Raw genomic sequence first — 16,327 nt, 5'->3', positions numbered from 1 at the left:
AAAAAAAAAAAAAAAAAAAAAAAAAAGATATACTCCAGAACTCTGATTATATACCACCAAAGGCTGTGCCTCAGCCAGACCTTGTAAGGTCAATGTTGGGACCTTTGTGCCTTTTCCTTATTGCAAAGGAATAAGGAATTGTGCCTTTGCAGCCTTTGTGCCTACCAGAACAGAGCTCTTACTTCAAGAGACCTTATAAATTCTGCAGAACATTCATGTATCCCAGGTGCTTACCCATGAGCTCAAGAGGTAAATTTGTTGCCTACACTCTAATCTTAAGGTGTGAATGCAGCTCATGTAACTAGCCTAGGGTGCATACGAGTTGCCACAAAAACACAGAGCTCAAACTTGGCCAGGACTCTGGGAAAATAGAGTGGTAACAGCAACCTGAAGCTTGGTAATGGCTTCACATTCAGTGGTGCACAACCTAGTGTAGAGTGCGTTTCCATGAAATATAGTCACCAAGATGACTCCTGGACAGCTGAAACTACTCTGGGGTCTTGTAACTGAAAGAGCATGATAAGGGATTTGAGACTCTCAGGATATGGAAACTGAAACTGCAGTTACAGGGAAAGCTCTGTGTACCTTCACATAGACTTAAAATACATTGGAAGTTTATTCATTCATTTGGAAAACCTGTGCATCTAGCTTTCCATACAATCTTTGTTTTAATTTGAGTATATACACAGATTGGTAGGTACCTATCTATTCCTGCACGCTTGCCTTTCACCACCAAATTCCTTTCTGTGCTTCCTGCAGACCTTAGTATACACACATTAACACAGGTAGTGTACAAGCATGGAGTGGCATTATAGCCCTGCTTCAGAATCCAGAGCAGTTGTATGTACAGATACATCTTGAATTTAATTTACTTTCATGGCCTTAGCTAGAAAAAAATCACTGAAAACGAAATGGTTGCTTCTATGAAATTTTTTCTCTTGTGACTTCTTGAAATGGCAGAACTGTCTTTCTGTTCAAGTTTTAAAGAAATATTAAGCAGAGATTAAGCTTAGAAAATTCTGAAGTATTTGTCTGAAGTTCTAGAAAAATCTGGATTTTAATACAGTTTGAACTGTGCATTTACCTAAGATTCAACAAGTTTTACTGGTAATCTACTGATGATTCACCTGTTCTTACTGGTGTTTACTTTGTTGTAAATGACTCGTGGCCTACTGTAATAAAATATATAGCTATTTTCTTTCTTTATAAGTCTACAAAATAATTTTCCATGAACTTGCATCCAGTCACTTGTTTTAAAATGGAGAACCTGCGTCATTGGAACCAACTGCTGGGAAGGACAAAGTTAAATTTTCACTAGATTATTATAGGACTGTAGTATAACTTGTACTACTTCATTCCCAATGTATTCCATTTTTCAATGAAATCTTTATGGATGGGTCTCAAATTGGTCTAGTAATGGAAGCAGAGTGAATAATGTTGACTGAAAGTATGGAAACATAGCTTTCTGGTTTTGCTAATGAGGAAATCTTGCTCTTTAGAAAGTTTTATATCTTAGAGTTCTTTTACTGCCTATATGTAAACCTACGTTTTAAAAGCAGAATTGCATTGTTGTAAACCTTGCAAATTCATGTGAGCATGGTCATTTAATGACTTCAGTTTTGCAAAAATGTAGCAGCAAACACACTTTTGAGAACACCATTTTGAGAATAGCTTTGCTTTGAAAACCACCTTTGTGGATCCCCCTGTCTGAGTTACGCATGTGAGTGTTACAATTTAGATTTTAGCAGTGCACCTAAGATGGATAGGGATTGCAAAACCTGGTTTGTGGTCTGTGACATTGGATGGCATGAAAAAGACTCAGATTTCAGTCTCTTCCATTGGTGGTATAATATTGTTAGTCACCTGTTTTTAGCACACTGAATGGCAGAAACTAAATGCCAAATACAAATATAAGAAATATTATGTATAAAAGATTCTGTTCTCTTTTTAGTTTAACTGCTGTATCTTTGGGGTATTAAGCTTCTCTGTCCACAAGATACAGTAGTGGGACTTAATTTAGTCTGTTATTGACAGAAGGTAAGAGCTAAGAGTCTTGGATGCTTGATGTTGTTCTGAAAAATCAGACTTGAGCTTGCTAAAGAGTTCTGCAGCTGAAGACAGTCAAAAGCATGCTACTTTTAGCTCTCAAAAGTTTTACTATGGGCTTTATCAGCTATAAAATGCTGTAAAAAATTGAACTGTGAGTCTTTGTGTTGAATAATATCTGGTACTTTACTTCTTTAAATTTTGGTTTATTTTGTTAGCCATACAGAGCCTGTCTGTATGAAATTAAACTCTATCCTGGTTCAGGTATCAACAGGATTTGTAATAAAGTTTTAGTGACAAAATCTTTATTAGTGATGATGATTCAGCAGGAAATAACTCTGCTTGACATCATAGGTGACACACGGGAAAGCATGGGGAGGGGGGCACATGCACCAGTGGCACTTCCGGTTTGTCACCGATGCTTTCGGGGTCAGCAATCAGCGATTGGCTGCTGTCCCCCCCCCCGGTTGGTGATCAGCTGCTGGTGCCCCCCGAGCCAGGAGGCACCAGTCGCCCATGCTTGATATAAAACTTGCAGCTTGAGTTTGCAGGACTGTTAGTAGGAAAACCATCTTGCTACCTATAAACTGAAAAGCTCTTATGTGGAAGTCAGTTGAAGAACCAACATAAGACCGTGCCATGTCATTTTTAGAATGTTGTTTACACAGGTAAGGCAACCCTTTGAAGTTCAGGAGGGGTAGATTTGGAAGTGAGTGTAGGACTTGTAGCTTTTGTATGTTGTACATGTACGAGTGTGCTTCTGGCATTTGCAGTGCCAGCCTCATATAATGAAGTCATGAAAAGGTAGTTCACACCAACTATGGCCTTATTCCTGAAAAGGGATACAATCTTTTGTCTAGCGAAAAATAGGACTACATGATACAGTTTGAATCATCAGTATCTTCTAGACAGTGGCATGTTGACTCTTAGATGTGAAGTCCTTCCACCTTAGTGGTGTTAGAGCTATGCTTTGCTATGTGCTATCATACCCTAATGATATCGCCTCTTGTTCCGTAAGAAGCTGAATGCTTCCCCCTGTGAGGACTGCTGAGCAATTTCCTATCCTGAATCTCTGGGCCTTAAGAGGAAGGAAGGAAAGAATTTTGCTAGGCTTTGTGTGAGCGTCAGCACCGTTTTGTGTTCTGTATTCAACAGTTGAGAGACATTGGTTTTAATTTATCCATGTTCCTCAACTATGTTTTGTTATCACCAAGAACTAAAACTTGACCAGAGAAACCAGCATATTTGGTACTGTTGGTTCACTCCATCTTGGCGATTTTTACCAAGAAAGGGGGCGGTGTTGGGTGCTGACAAAGTTTCTGATAATCTTTCAGGGCGAGTCTACACATGCTTTTACGCACACTTACACATAATGTGCATTTGTCTAATGTGTATTATGGTCATGGGTGACTGGTGCCTCCTGAGTCTGGGGGAGCACCTGCAGACACTGGCGGCAGCAGCCCTGTCAAGGGGGGGCATGTGCCCCCTCCATCCCCCCTACCAGTCGCCTATGATTATGGCAACTTAGGCATGTGTCTACACGCACACACGCTAAGGTGCATTAACGCAGTGTGCGGACTGACTTGGGACTAAAGTTAGTCCCAAGTCAGTTGACATACGCAGCGTTAATATGCCTTAGCGCATCTACATGTGTGTTAAGGCGCTTTAGCCATTAGCACCTAAATTTGATACCTGCTTTTGCAGGTATCAAATTTAGGCACAAATAACCTAAAATTGCCATTTCTAAGGCACATTAAGGGTACACATGTGCAGACCCATACCCTTAATGTGCCTTTAAAATGGCTAATGCGCCTTAAATCAGCACATGTAGATGCACCCTCAATGTCAGAGACTTAGTACCTGTACTTTAACTGGAGCTTGCATCAGGTATCTGACACGTTGACTGAAGGAGTGGGTCTACTAATCTCAGTCTGTAATGGCCCTGAAAGCTCTTGAGCTGTTTGTTGAGAAATAACTACTCTTTTATGGTGTTTAGAGTAAGGCAGTCTGGAAAGAGAGATTGGCAGCTGGAAACTGCTATTTCATAGTTTCAGGGACAGATGGTGAAGGGGATTGTTTTTGGTTTTTCAGCTATAGCATTGATAATAGCAGATATTTTAAATGAACATAATGTACAGTATGCTGGTCAATCAGATTGTTCCACTTGTCACGTGTCCATAATTTCAGCTGTTTTACAAACTTCTTAGCTAGCAATGTCGGTGTTTCCAACTTTTGTATCCATTTTTAGGACTGAGTACAAGTCGGAATTTTTGTTTAAGTATTTTGTGATTTCCCTTAGTGTATGAAAATGATGACCAGCTTCTGTGGAATCCTGATCATTTATCAGAAGATAAAGTGATTGAATTCCTCAATGAAGCCTCCAGGCGTACAGGTGATGAGAAAGGACTAGATGCAATTCCTGAAGGATCACATATTAAAGACAATGAGCAGGTACCTAAGCATTGCTGGAACAGTATATCTTAAAAGTTATATTGGTAGTGTTGGAGTAATGTTACTGTGATGGCCCAAGAATTATTCAAGAGGCAAGGATTTATTTTGGGATATCTCTTATTGGACAAACTGCATGGTTGGGATAAAGTTAGACAAGTTTTTGAATGCCAGGCATTCTTCATTAGGTCTGAAGGAGCACAGAAGAATCAGACATGCCTCTTGTACAAGTTATATTGTAACTCTCCCATTTATTTATACTTTCTCCGAATCTGATTTTGGAATAGCGTGTTGTCTTTTATTCCCATTAAACAAATTGATTTTTTTCTGCACTGAAGGAAAATCTTTAAGAACCAAAACATTAATGTGCATATTCAGGCTTTAAAATGATCTATTGCATTATGTTGCAAGATTTGATCATGAAGTAATGTGCCTATATATGTTGAAGCACAGGAACATTATTAGTCTTGCAAATTATTTAAGTCTAAGAATATATGGTATCATAACATTTAGTCATCTTTATAATTAGCCATACATGAATCTGCACTGGGATATTAGAATTCATCATCTCTGCATCCCCATAGAACAGGCTCAAGCTTATGCATCTTCCCAGACATCTGTTGCTTAAGGGTCAGTCATAAAAATTTGTCTCTATATTCATAGAAAAATATGAGCCAGTTTTGTAGGGGGGGTGGTTGACACAAGAGTACAGCACTAGTGTACAATATTTTAAAACATGAAATTATGTAGAAAAATTTGTGCTAAGAAATAGGTGTATAACTTAATTGTTGCCTTCATTTGTAAGTCTACTGTATGATGTATAATTAGAGGGAGATGTCCTTTTTAATTTTTTTAAAAAGCAAATAAATATAATATGTTTGAAAACCTTAAAGCCTAAAAAAAACCCTTAAATGTTTCTTTCTATTTGACTCTTGGAGTAATTAGATTTATTCTGAGAGAGCAAATTCAGTAAAGTGTGAAGTCAAGTATTAAGAGTGTGCGTGTGCGTGCACATGCGTATTCATTTATTTTACCTTTCCAGGCATTGTATGAGTTGGTTAAGTGCAATTTTGATACAGAAGAATCATTGCGCAGATTACGATTTAATGTAAAAGCAGCCAGAGGTAAGCATACACTGATTTTTAATTTATACTATTTTGCAAAATGGCATGCATCTTTTTAATTTGTTTAAAAACAGTTAGATAGTTCTGTTTCCATTACCAACTAGGTGTAAGCATAACATAGCACTGTTATTCCTCTTCCCAAATGCAGGAATTAAATGATTTATGAACATGAAAATAAGGATTCATAAAACGCAGCCATTTAATTAGGTCAGTTAGATGTTCTGTTTCCCAGAGGTGAGGAACAAAATGAGATATCATTGGGGGAAGTAATAGGAATAATAAAAATGCCTAATTAGTAATACACAGATAAGAATGTGATATAAAATAAAATAAACCAGAATAAAAACCTGGTATTTTTGTTACTTCTAAAAATTTTAAATAATTTTGTCCGCCCAACTGAATGATGAATTATACATAGCTTTTCTTTGTATTTGATCCTCTAGACATTTTAAATTCATTCATTGAAATAAAGAGCATGGAAGTGTGTAAGAATTCAGAATTCTAAGTAAAGAAGATTGGATGTCTAAATCTTTTAGCTAGAAAAGATTTCAACTTTTTAAATTAGCCTAAATTTTCCAGAAGATACTTTTGGAGTATGGTGTGTGTGTGAGACAGAGAATCCTTATTTTGATCTTTGCTTTTCATCTCTCTTAGTTTTTACTGTTTGATAAGCTGTTTCACTTAGGTGCTCATCTTTTCTTATTCCCTGTGTACTGTGCTTCTAAGTCTTCTATCTTTTGCCTTGGGGACAATGATTAGAACTCTAGACCTGTCTGTACAAGAAAATGATCACTCTGAAAGCATGGTTTCTACTCTTTCCCCACCCCCTTTTCAACCCTTTTTGATTAGTGACCCTCAGGTATAGATGAGATTTAAATTATGTTCAAAACTTAGAGTGAAATTCTGATTTCTAGTCAATGAGAGCTTTGCCAAGATGTCTCATCCCCTGATATTGAAAGCCTGACTGGTCCCTGGGATCAAACATCCCTTTCTTGACAAATATTTTTTTTGGTTAAACTTTTTATCAGGTTGATCTTATGTGGGGCGGGGTTTAACCCCTGAATTATGGTCTTTTTTGCCCATAATGATGGAACTCACTATTTTATTCTTGCCCTCAAATGGTGCTGAAAACCAATTCAGCTGTTAGTATAGATCAGGGGTTGTCAGCGTACCCCTGGGGGGTACGCAGCTGCTGCGTGCGAGCTTCCCCTGCCCCACGGGGGTGCACGGCTGGACATGGGGGAAGGGCGGAGGAAGCTTGCACGTGGCAGCTGCTGCCACTCCGCATCCAGCTGCGTGCCTTGCTCCCCAGACTCGGCATCTGGCCATGCGCCGCCCTCCCCCGACTTGGTGGCCAGGGGTACACTGCTACATGTCCATCCACCTGCAAGTACAGTGACCAAGATTGAAAACCCCTGGTATAAATCACACCGTTTGTTGGAGTTCAGAGTATCACAGGAGTTATGATAAATATATGCCGTTCATTCCCAAAGGTTCCCAATCACTGCTAATACCAGTTCCTCACATTGGCAGCTCTTAAACAGTCAGATCACTGAATATGCACATTTAACTCACTAAGTTGCTTAGACATTCTTTGAGTAATTTCACATCACAATATTAAAAATGGTAACAGCAGACAGTAGGCTATCTTCACGTAGGCTGTCAATGTTGCTAACACTGAAGAAGCTGAATCAGTGTTTTACTTTTCCATGTTTGAAAAATATCACTTGTGTAGATGAGGCTTAATTATCCATAAATGCTGTTTGTTGCATCTGCTAGAGTAGCTAAATCATTTTCAGTTGTCAGCATATCTGTCCCTTACCCTTTGTAAATGGTCTCTTGCTGCTTCAGACAAAAATTGCTCTTCTTTTCTGTTTTTGTGCTAATATGTTGAATTTCTGGTGGCTGTTGTTAACTAATTGGCTTGTGGTTTAGAAATTTACTGTATTTACCGATGCAAAATGTGTAAACGTACTATAATTTTCCATGTATAGAATTTAAATACTGGAGGATTGTCTTAAACTCATCCCACCCCCCAACTGCAGGAGGTGAAGGAGGCAATGAGGGGAGCAGTGGCAGGGCAGAGAGCAGTGGGAGTACGTGGTAGGGGGCCAGTAATGGGGGAGGCAGTAAGGGACAGGTGGTAGACAAGGCAGTAGTGGGGCAGGTGGTGAAGGCAGGCAGTGTGGAGGTGGTGGGGGAGGCATGCAGTTTACCCCTGCCACCTGTCATCCTACCCATATCCCTCTTCCCCACAGCCTCAGGTCCCTGTCTTCCACCCCTGCCCTTCCCCTCTCCGCACTGCTTCTGCCCCTGCAGCCCCAGGTTCCCTTCTCCCCCTACCTCCCCCTCCCAAAGTCTCTACCCCCCACCTGCTCCTCTACACCCCTTACCTTTGCTATGGCACTGCCCCACTGCAGCCTGGGGCATTGAACACGGATCCAACCCAGCCCCCTAGTCCTGGCTGCTACAGGGACAGGACGTGCCCTGTGTCCCAGGCTGCAGCAAGGACAGAGCCTGCTGACACTGGAGCAAAGGTAAAGGGGGTGCAGTGGGAGAGTAGGGGGATAGGGAGTGGAAGGGAGAGAAGCAGCACAGAGGGGAGTCTGTGTGTGGCAGAGGCCCAAGGCTGCAGGGGAGGAGCAGCAGGGGTTTGCAGAGGTGGCAGAGGGCAGGCAGCAGCTGCAGCTCCAGCACTGAGCCAGGGTTGGGGCCAGAGCTGGAGCCACAGCAGCTGCCTATTTTCTCCCCCCTCCCACCTCATACTTGGTAAATGGGGAAGAAAAATAGGCTTTTAATTGAATAAATATGGTAAATATTTAGTGGCTTTTTTTTTGGTTTGGCCACTTGATTTTCCTTGTTCTTCTTTATAATATTACTTTAAAGTGTGTTTTCTGTATTTATATTCCTTATTTCAGAAGAGTTATCTGTTTGGACAGAAGAAGAATGTAGAAATTTTGAACAAGGACTAAAGGCATATGGAAAAGATTTTCACTTGATTCAGGCAAACAAGGTGAGGATGATTAATAAAAATGTACTTTACCTACATTATTGTAGCTGAAGTCTGGGGAAATACTTTATTTGCCCATATACAACACAAATAATCTCAGATACCTTATTTACTCACATAGCTTCCCCTAAAAAATCAGCCCCCGCAGATTGGAGTGCATATCTTAAGCAGGGAAACTGCATATTTCTGTCTGGAATAGAGGCACCCCACTCTGATTTCTGCTCCAGCTTTTACTCCTGCTCACTGCAGCAGTGACACTTTTATTCAGGCAGCTTAAGGAATCAGTTGACATAATGGCTTATTGGTCTTCACTTCACTGGTATTAATAATTATCTCTTCTTCTTAATAGTCTTTATGTCCTACTAATCAAGCCAGTTTTGCTGTGTTTAGCTACCTCTGGTGTCTTTTCTACTATTTCTAAATAGGAGCTTTTCAGACTGTTTTTAGCTCTTTTCAGACCATAGTTCCACACCTGCAAACCAGTCTTAAGCACCTTCAAGGGTTAAAGCTTCTAGTTAAGCAGATAAGGGAAGGTAAGTGAGCTGAAGATTTAGATTCTGTCCCTGCTTTATGCAGCCATAACTCAAGAAGAATCTTTTTTTTTTCTATTCTGCCTCTCCAAAAACAAGACAGGTGTTTTATTTGGGGGCATGGGTATGCAAGAAAATTCTGTGTAGATGCTTACATTCGTGATTTACTCCAAATCAGAGACTTTGTTGATTCATTGAGACATGCTTATCCTCATCTTGATCTGTCAGAGGAAGGGGTTGGTTGCATTAGCTGTCTGGCTTTGCTTTGTATGGAAGAACAAATTGAAATATGAAGCTTTAGTTATACAAAATCCTAAAATGGCTGGTTGAACAAAGAAATCTATTATTAACAAATCAGCTGAAATTTATTATAATCTTACTAATTAGACTTAAAAAAGAATACATATTTAAATTGAACTTCAAGGAATTGACTGTGTACTCTGAAAATCCTAGCCAGGAAAAAGGATACGGAAATAATTTTAAATCCCGTCAGTGAAAGAAAATACAGGCAGTTTCTCACTAATGAGCAACAAAAGTTCACATCAGTGGTTTGCAGGGAAATTCATTTTGGTGGTTCTGGGGTACTGCGTCCAGTTCTGGGTGCCGCACTTTAAGAAGGATGTGGACAGCATCGAGAGGGTCCAGAGGAGGGCCACTCGTATGATCAAGGGACAGCAGGGTAGGTCCTATGAGGAAAGGTTACGGGACCTGAACCTGTTCAGCCTTCAAAAGAGAAGGCTGAGGGGGGATCTTGTGGCCTGTTATAAACTGGTTAGGGGGGATCAGCAGGCGCTGGGGGAGTCCCTGCTCCCCCGAGCGCCGCAAGGAGTGACCAGGAACAATGGTCACAAGCTGGCGGAGGGAAGGTTTAAGTTGGACATCAGGAGGCGCTACTTCATGGTCAGGGCGGCTAGGGTCTGGAACCAGCTTCCAAGTGAGGTGGTGCAGGCTCCCACCCTGGGGGTTTTTAAGAGGAGGTTGGATGACCACCAGTGCTCTTCCTGCCATGGCAGGGGGTCGGACTAGATGATCTGCTCAGGTCCCTTCCGACCCTAGAAACTATGAAACTATATTTCATCAGTTGGTGCTGTCAGAGACTAAGCAAATGCATTAAGAAGAGAACTTTAAAATATGCTTTCTGCTTCTTTTGAACCCATTTTGTCACCTCCGTCTGCAGGTTCTGAGGCAGGTCCTCAGCTAATATAAAATGGAAGTCAGTGGAATGCATGTACAACAAAAATGATTAAAAGCCTAGAAGGCAAGACTGAAAGAGGAAAGGCTGAAAGAACTGGGGTTTCTTAGAATGAAGAGAGGACTGAGGGCGGTTTTGTAACAGTCTTCAAGTATCTAAAGAGCAGTTTATTACAGGGGATGGCAGTTAACCTTTTTCTGTGCTTGTAGGAGATGGGCAGGACTAAAAGCAATAGCCTCAAACTACAGCAGAGGAAATTTAGGTTGGAGATTAGCAGGAACTTTCTGACTATAAGAGGTAATCAAGTATTGGAACAACCTGCTTAGAGAGGCTGTGGAATCTCTGTCCTTGGAAGTGTTCAAGAGCAGGTTAGATAGACACTTGGCTGGATTGGTTTAGTTGGGGGTGATCCTGCCTTGAGGGGCTGGACTAGATGACCTTATGAAGTCCTGTCCAGCCTTACTTTCCTATGATTCTGTGTTGTTTTATGCCAGTTGAGTATTTGCCCTAGCTTCTTAGAGGTAGCTTCCATTGTATAACCTAATGGCGTGAACATTAACAGAACAAGGAATAATGGTCTCAAGTTGCAGCAAGGGAAGTTTAGGTTAGATATCAAGCAAAACTGCTGGAACAAGTTACCCAGAGAGGTTGTAGTGTATTCATCCTTAAATATCAGCTACATAAAGCCTTAGCTGTGATTGTCTAGTTGGGGATGGTCTTGCTTTGAGCAGGGGTTTGACCTCCTGAGATCCCTTCCAACCCTAGTTTTCTGTGGTTCTGAGGTCTGATCCAGAAATATTTATTTTCTAATAGAATCCAATTTTGAGGCATCCTTAGTATTAGTGCACTGCCCATTCCTCCTTTACTCATTTCTGCTTGTTCTTCCTGCATCACATGTCTCCACTGGGCTTATTTCAGCTCATTGCTGAAATACTGTTCCTCAGTTTGGCATAAGTGCATCAATCAGTTCATTATACCAGTGACATTGCTTCTGACATCCTTTTCCGCTTAGTCTGTACCCTTTGTTTCTTATACTAAATGAGACATTAAAAATGTGTGGTTATGGACATGCAGCAGAATTTTTTGCCTACATGATTTAGCACCAGAGTTCAGAGGTGCTTTTGTGAGAAGTACTCTTTTCCAGTTTAAACTTGCTGCTTGCTTTGCTTGCCAAAAACTGAATTTGGCTCTTAGTTTACTTGGGGACAGTAACTCACAGATTATTTCTGATTTAGACTAAGAAAAGGTAAATCACATTAACATAAGAACTCCCATACCAGATCAGATCTGAGGTACATCTCTGTGCCATTCATTATTTTATGAACTTTTTCAAATCTCCTCTTGCCATACATTTTAAATATCTTAAAGGAAAAAATCACAGTACACTTTGAACCTCTCAAAGTCATGTGATGTGTATGCAACCTCTGAAAGTGTTAATTATCTCATTAATGCTCATATGACCTTTCATAGGTACGAACAAGATCAGTTGGCGAGTGTGTTGCATTTTATTACATGTGGAAAAAATCGGAGCGGTATGACTTCTTTGCACAGCAGACCCGGTTTGGGAAGAAGAAATACAATCTTCACCCTGGTGTAACGTAAGAAATCCCTTGTATTTTATTTTTTTTTAAATGCATGTCATATCTGTATCACCTCTTGATATTGCTTTCTGTGAAAATGGATTTCATGAGTTTCATAATCTCAATTTCCAAGAGGCCAGCAGCCAAAGGAAAAGATGAATAATATTGCACATACTGTAACTGCTAAAAAAATACAATATTTTAGTTAGACTAACTGATTGTATTAACAGTTACTCATTTAGTGAAGCCTGCTTTCTGTTTGTAAATTGTCTGAATCACAATATATATATTTTTTACTTTTTTTAAGTTTCATGGGAGTTTTATGCAAATTAATCAGTCACAAATTTCAGATGTTTTGTGCAATTATTCTGCAATATTTTCTTTAAATTTGCTGTTCCAGCAAGCATTCCTTCCAATTGTACCTTTGTTCACTTAATGTTGAAAAAAAGAGAGACTAAAAATAGCATGCATATATAGGCAAAGCCCTTTTATTTACTACTTTTAATTTTAAATGTTCTTCAGTATTTGAATATAGGCTTACATGCCTCCTTGGTTCTGGAGGCGGACTGCAGGTATCGTTATTGAGGCAGTACAGCCTGAACTCTTATTGCTTACACCCTAAAGCAAAGAATAAATACTTATCTGGTGCCTGTCAGGCTACACAATGTAGTATATATTTTCATTGATCCCTCCTAGGAGACTCAGAAGGGAGGACCAGGGTGGCATGAAGACTAGCAACAGGTCTTTTTGGATTCGTCAACCAGTATGCACTTGGAAGGTGTCAATTTTAATGTGATTTAGATCTGTGGGAAAATTACAGTTTTGGAAAAGAAGATTCCTTATGTCCTTCCCTACCATTTAAAATGTTGCTTACTATCATCGTGTTGTGTTTTGGCCTTGGTTTCAGGTCTTCTTTGGCAAGGTTGCTTTGTTTTCATAACTTATCTGTAAAACTTAACACAAAGCTGCTTCTGGGTACCAACACACATACATACATTTGGAGCAGTTTCCAAATGGGGATGTTTCAAAAGGGCAGCAACTGTTATGGTCTAATTGTTACTTGTGGACAAGCTGAGAATGATACATACTAGCAAAAGCTGCTTATCGAGTGTTAATTAGGACCCAATCCTTGTATGGACAAACATTTAGACCTCACTTTGCTCAGCTAATCAGTTCTGTTTTTACCAAAACTTTATGTAAGATTTAAACATGGAACCTAAAATTTAGTTATAGCAAAAATATATTCATGTTCTGATTCATATTCCACACTGATTTACTGTTCTGCCTCCACCTTTCAAGAATGCATGTGCACAGAATTTGCTCATAGTAATACAGATAACTGATTGCTTGGTATTCAGTGGCATTGCCACTGAAACGCTGGGATTTTAAGGAACTTCGTTATAACAATTCCTTAGAGTGGGGATTCACAACCTTTTGCAAATATGTGCTGCAGCTTGCAACCTATTGTTGAGAGGCTGCAATGAGAGACAGCAGCCTCCATATGGGTTTTGGCTGGAGTTCCTGAGGCAATTTGCACTCCATTAGCAAAATGTGGACCAGATCAGACAATTGGGGAATTGGCATCCTTAGTAAAATGCAGATCTGATTGGCCATTTCCAGGCCAGATCTAACCCACAGGCCATAGATTGCTGACCACTGCCATTGAGCATCATCTTCACAACTTTCATCAAAGAGCAACATGGAATTGGTAACTCATCCCACTGGTTCAGTCAGTATATGTGCAGGCAGCGGGAGGACTAGGTAGCATAAGGAAACTATAAAACGAACAGATAAGATAAAAGCTAAATGCATCAAATGGGTCTTAAAATGTTATTGAATGTATGCAAGTCTAACTGTTTGTAGACAGTATATTGAGCATGCACACAACTTTCCCTCTGAAAAGGAAAAAGTCATTGCTGAATGTGGTATTTCTGGTTTTAGGGATTACATGGACCGTCTTTTAGATGAAAGTGAAAGTGCTGCTTCCAGTCGAGCTCCGTCCCCTCCCCCTACAGCGTCTAACAGCAGCACCAGCCAGTCTGAAAGGGAGGACAGCACAACCAGCAACAGTAATCAAAATGGTAATAAATTCCAATTTCTTTTTCTCTCTCTCATTCCAAAAAAAAGTTGATGAATCTTAGTGAGAGTCTCAGAAATGCACTGAAAAGCTGTAAGAGAAATGGTGTGTGTGTAACCAAAACAGAGCAACTCCTTGACATTAGTTCCTTTCCAAGTGGTTCTGGTAAGCATCAGCATGTTGCACAATTATAAACCTCCCTGTTTGTATGTTAATTTCACTATAAAACAGTTCACAGTATCAGCTAACTTTTTCCTTTTAACTGTTTTAAATTTTCCAGGCTAATTCTAAGTCTTTGTGGTTCCATTTACTACAATAGTTAAATGTGTATAAATCTTTCTTGGATCAGGACCAATTGACATGCAACAACTTAATGCATCTCCAGATGGCATGAGAAGCAAAGTTAGCTAATTTGCTCTACTTTTAAGTATTTGGACCTAGGATGGCTGTTGGCAGTGTCAGAGCCAGGCCAGGTCCAGATGGAAGACTGTTTTGGAAAGAGCAGAAACAACTGTTTCCAATGAATAATGGAGGCACAAATAGAAGGGAAAGGATTTGGAGGATGAAACTTGTTAATCGTTTAATCAGGAGGGAAACTGCCAGGATGATGAGTAAAGTGCTGTGCCCATGGGAAACCAGAGAGAGGTTGTAAAATACAACCTTCACTCTTCAGACGTTTTTAAAACAGGAAACCTAGCAAATACAAGGCACAAAGAAACACAAGCTGATGCTGGTAGCATTCCAGGAGCATAGCTGCACTTGTGAGATGCCCCTAAATGGTTAAAATGCTTCTGTTGGTTTTAGATTCATAACCATGTCTTCTCTTTTACTGAAGTTTTATATTCATCCAGCCCTTAACAACAAACAATAAAGCATAAAAACCTAAAAGGTTGTTATTTATTAAATTAATGCTAAGTTTTGATTGTATACATAATAAATACAATGCCTGAACTCAGCATTAAATAACAAATATTTTACACGTTTATGTACAGAATCCTGTGGAGTTGTTCAATTTTGTGGGCCAGTTTTGACACACACGTTGAGATGAGCTGAACCTCAGAGCTGATTAGTAAACCTTCTTGTGTAGTGTCAACAGAATTACTAGCTAAATTTCAAAGCCTGACTGTCAGTGAAGCAACCCCAGGCTTTAATGATTGTCACTGAAAAGCATACACGTGCATCAATGTATCTGAAGGCATGGTTTGGCCTATGGGTAATGTGCAAAAAAAGAAGAAGCCAGCTTACCACTCAACTCTGTTTACAAAAAATACTTGAGCAGAATTTTAGCTGCTTCTGTCCAAAATTACAATCTTGAAAATTTCTGCTCAGCTGGTGCCTAACCATAGCGGTACCTAAACATCCTAAGTGCTTGGAACTTTTTTACTTTAAAGTTGTGCGTGTGTCCAGTCTTGACAGAGCTAAGAATGTTGACAACTGTCTTGCAACTCAGCTAAGCCCCTTCTGACTGCATGAAGTAAATGTTACCTACCTAAGTCCTCTGGGAGGCTCAGTCAGGCAGGTCTCAAAACATGCCTACCACACACACCAGATTTAACTCCCATGTAACATTTAGTGGTGCCTTTTTCTTCTAAAACACAGAGGAGGGGCCCACTTAGATACAGTATTTTAGTGGTCAGAGCGCCTGGTCAGGATGTAAGTGGTGTTGCTGAAATGCCCTCTTCTACTCAAGGGAATTCAGGCCTGCATTTCGGGAGAGTGCAGAGGGCCATAACAAGCTTTCTGTAGTAAGTTCAGGGGTTGGAGCACTCACCATTCTTTCTGTTGAATTTGTTCCATTGTGCAGAAAAGAATTGAAGATGCATTGGGAAAGCAAGACCTTGTCTGAGAGAGAGGGAGGCACAAGCCTCATTTCCAGTCTCTGCTCCAAGATTTGTCTTGAATGGGGTTCTTTATAATGGAATTTGGTGGCATACCATGCACCTGAATTGCCAGCCTCTCCAGAAGCCCCATGGGCTCGATGATATGACTGTAAGCCATATCTATAACACACCTGGTGTAACATATGTATATATGTATAAGCCATCCACAAACCAGGAGCCAGAACCCAAGATTCCCCTCTCCTTATGAGCATCCTTAACCACTAGGGTACAAACCTATGTTTCTTCTCTCTGTCTGGCCCACCAAATTTTAAATTATTTTCTCCAGAATAGAACATGTTCAACAGGTAGAATAGAGAGTGCCTCCATCCCAGGGCAGCTTACATATTTTGGGGAGATGTGGTTTGAGTACCCTGAGGCAAAAGAGGACATTTAGCATGCATTTATAATTTCATAGTTTCATAGTTTCTAGGGTCGGAAGG

At 40.2% G+C, this 16,327-nt stretch overlaps 1 protein-coding gene across 2 annotated transcripts in view; it reads left to right on the top strand.

Annotated features, from left to right (window-relative positions):
- MIER1 (MIER1 transcriptional regulator) overlaps nucleotides 1–16,327 on the top strand; it is a 57,815-nt gene that overhangs the window by 36,489 nt on the left and 4,999 nt on the right. For both annotated transcript variants that reach the window (XM_019528424.1, XM_019528423.1), the window contains exons 8-12: nucleotides 4,346–4,497; nucleotides 5,537–5,618; nucleotides 8,537–8,631; nucleotides 11,821–11,948; nucleotides 13,872–14,011. In XM_019528424.1, the coding sequence (XP_019383969.1) occupies nucleotides 4,346–4,497; nucleotides 5,537–5,618; nucleotides 8,537–8,631; nucleotides 11,821–11,948; nucleotides 13,872–14,011 (597 nt within the window). The remainder of the gene's footprint in view (nucleotides 1–4,345; nucleotides 4,498–5,536; nucleotides 5,619–8,536; nucleotides 8,632–11,820; nucleotides 11,949–13,871; nucleotides 14,012–16,327) is intronic.

This window comes from Gavialis gangeticus, unplaced genomic scaffold, assembly GCF_001723915.1.
Source record: "Gavialis gangeticus isolate Ggan-Ray unplaced genomic scaffold, GavGan_comp1, whole genome shotgun sequence".
Lineage (NCBI taxonomy): Eukaryota > Metazoa > Chordata > Crocodylia > Gavialidae > Gavialis > Gavialis gangeticus.
The sequence above is the reverse complement of the archived record's forward strand: the minus strand, read 5'-3'. Positions and strand labels throughout refer to the sequence as shown.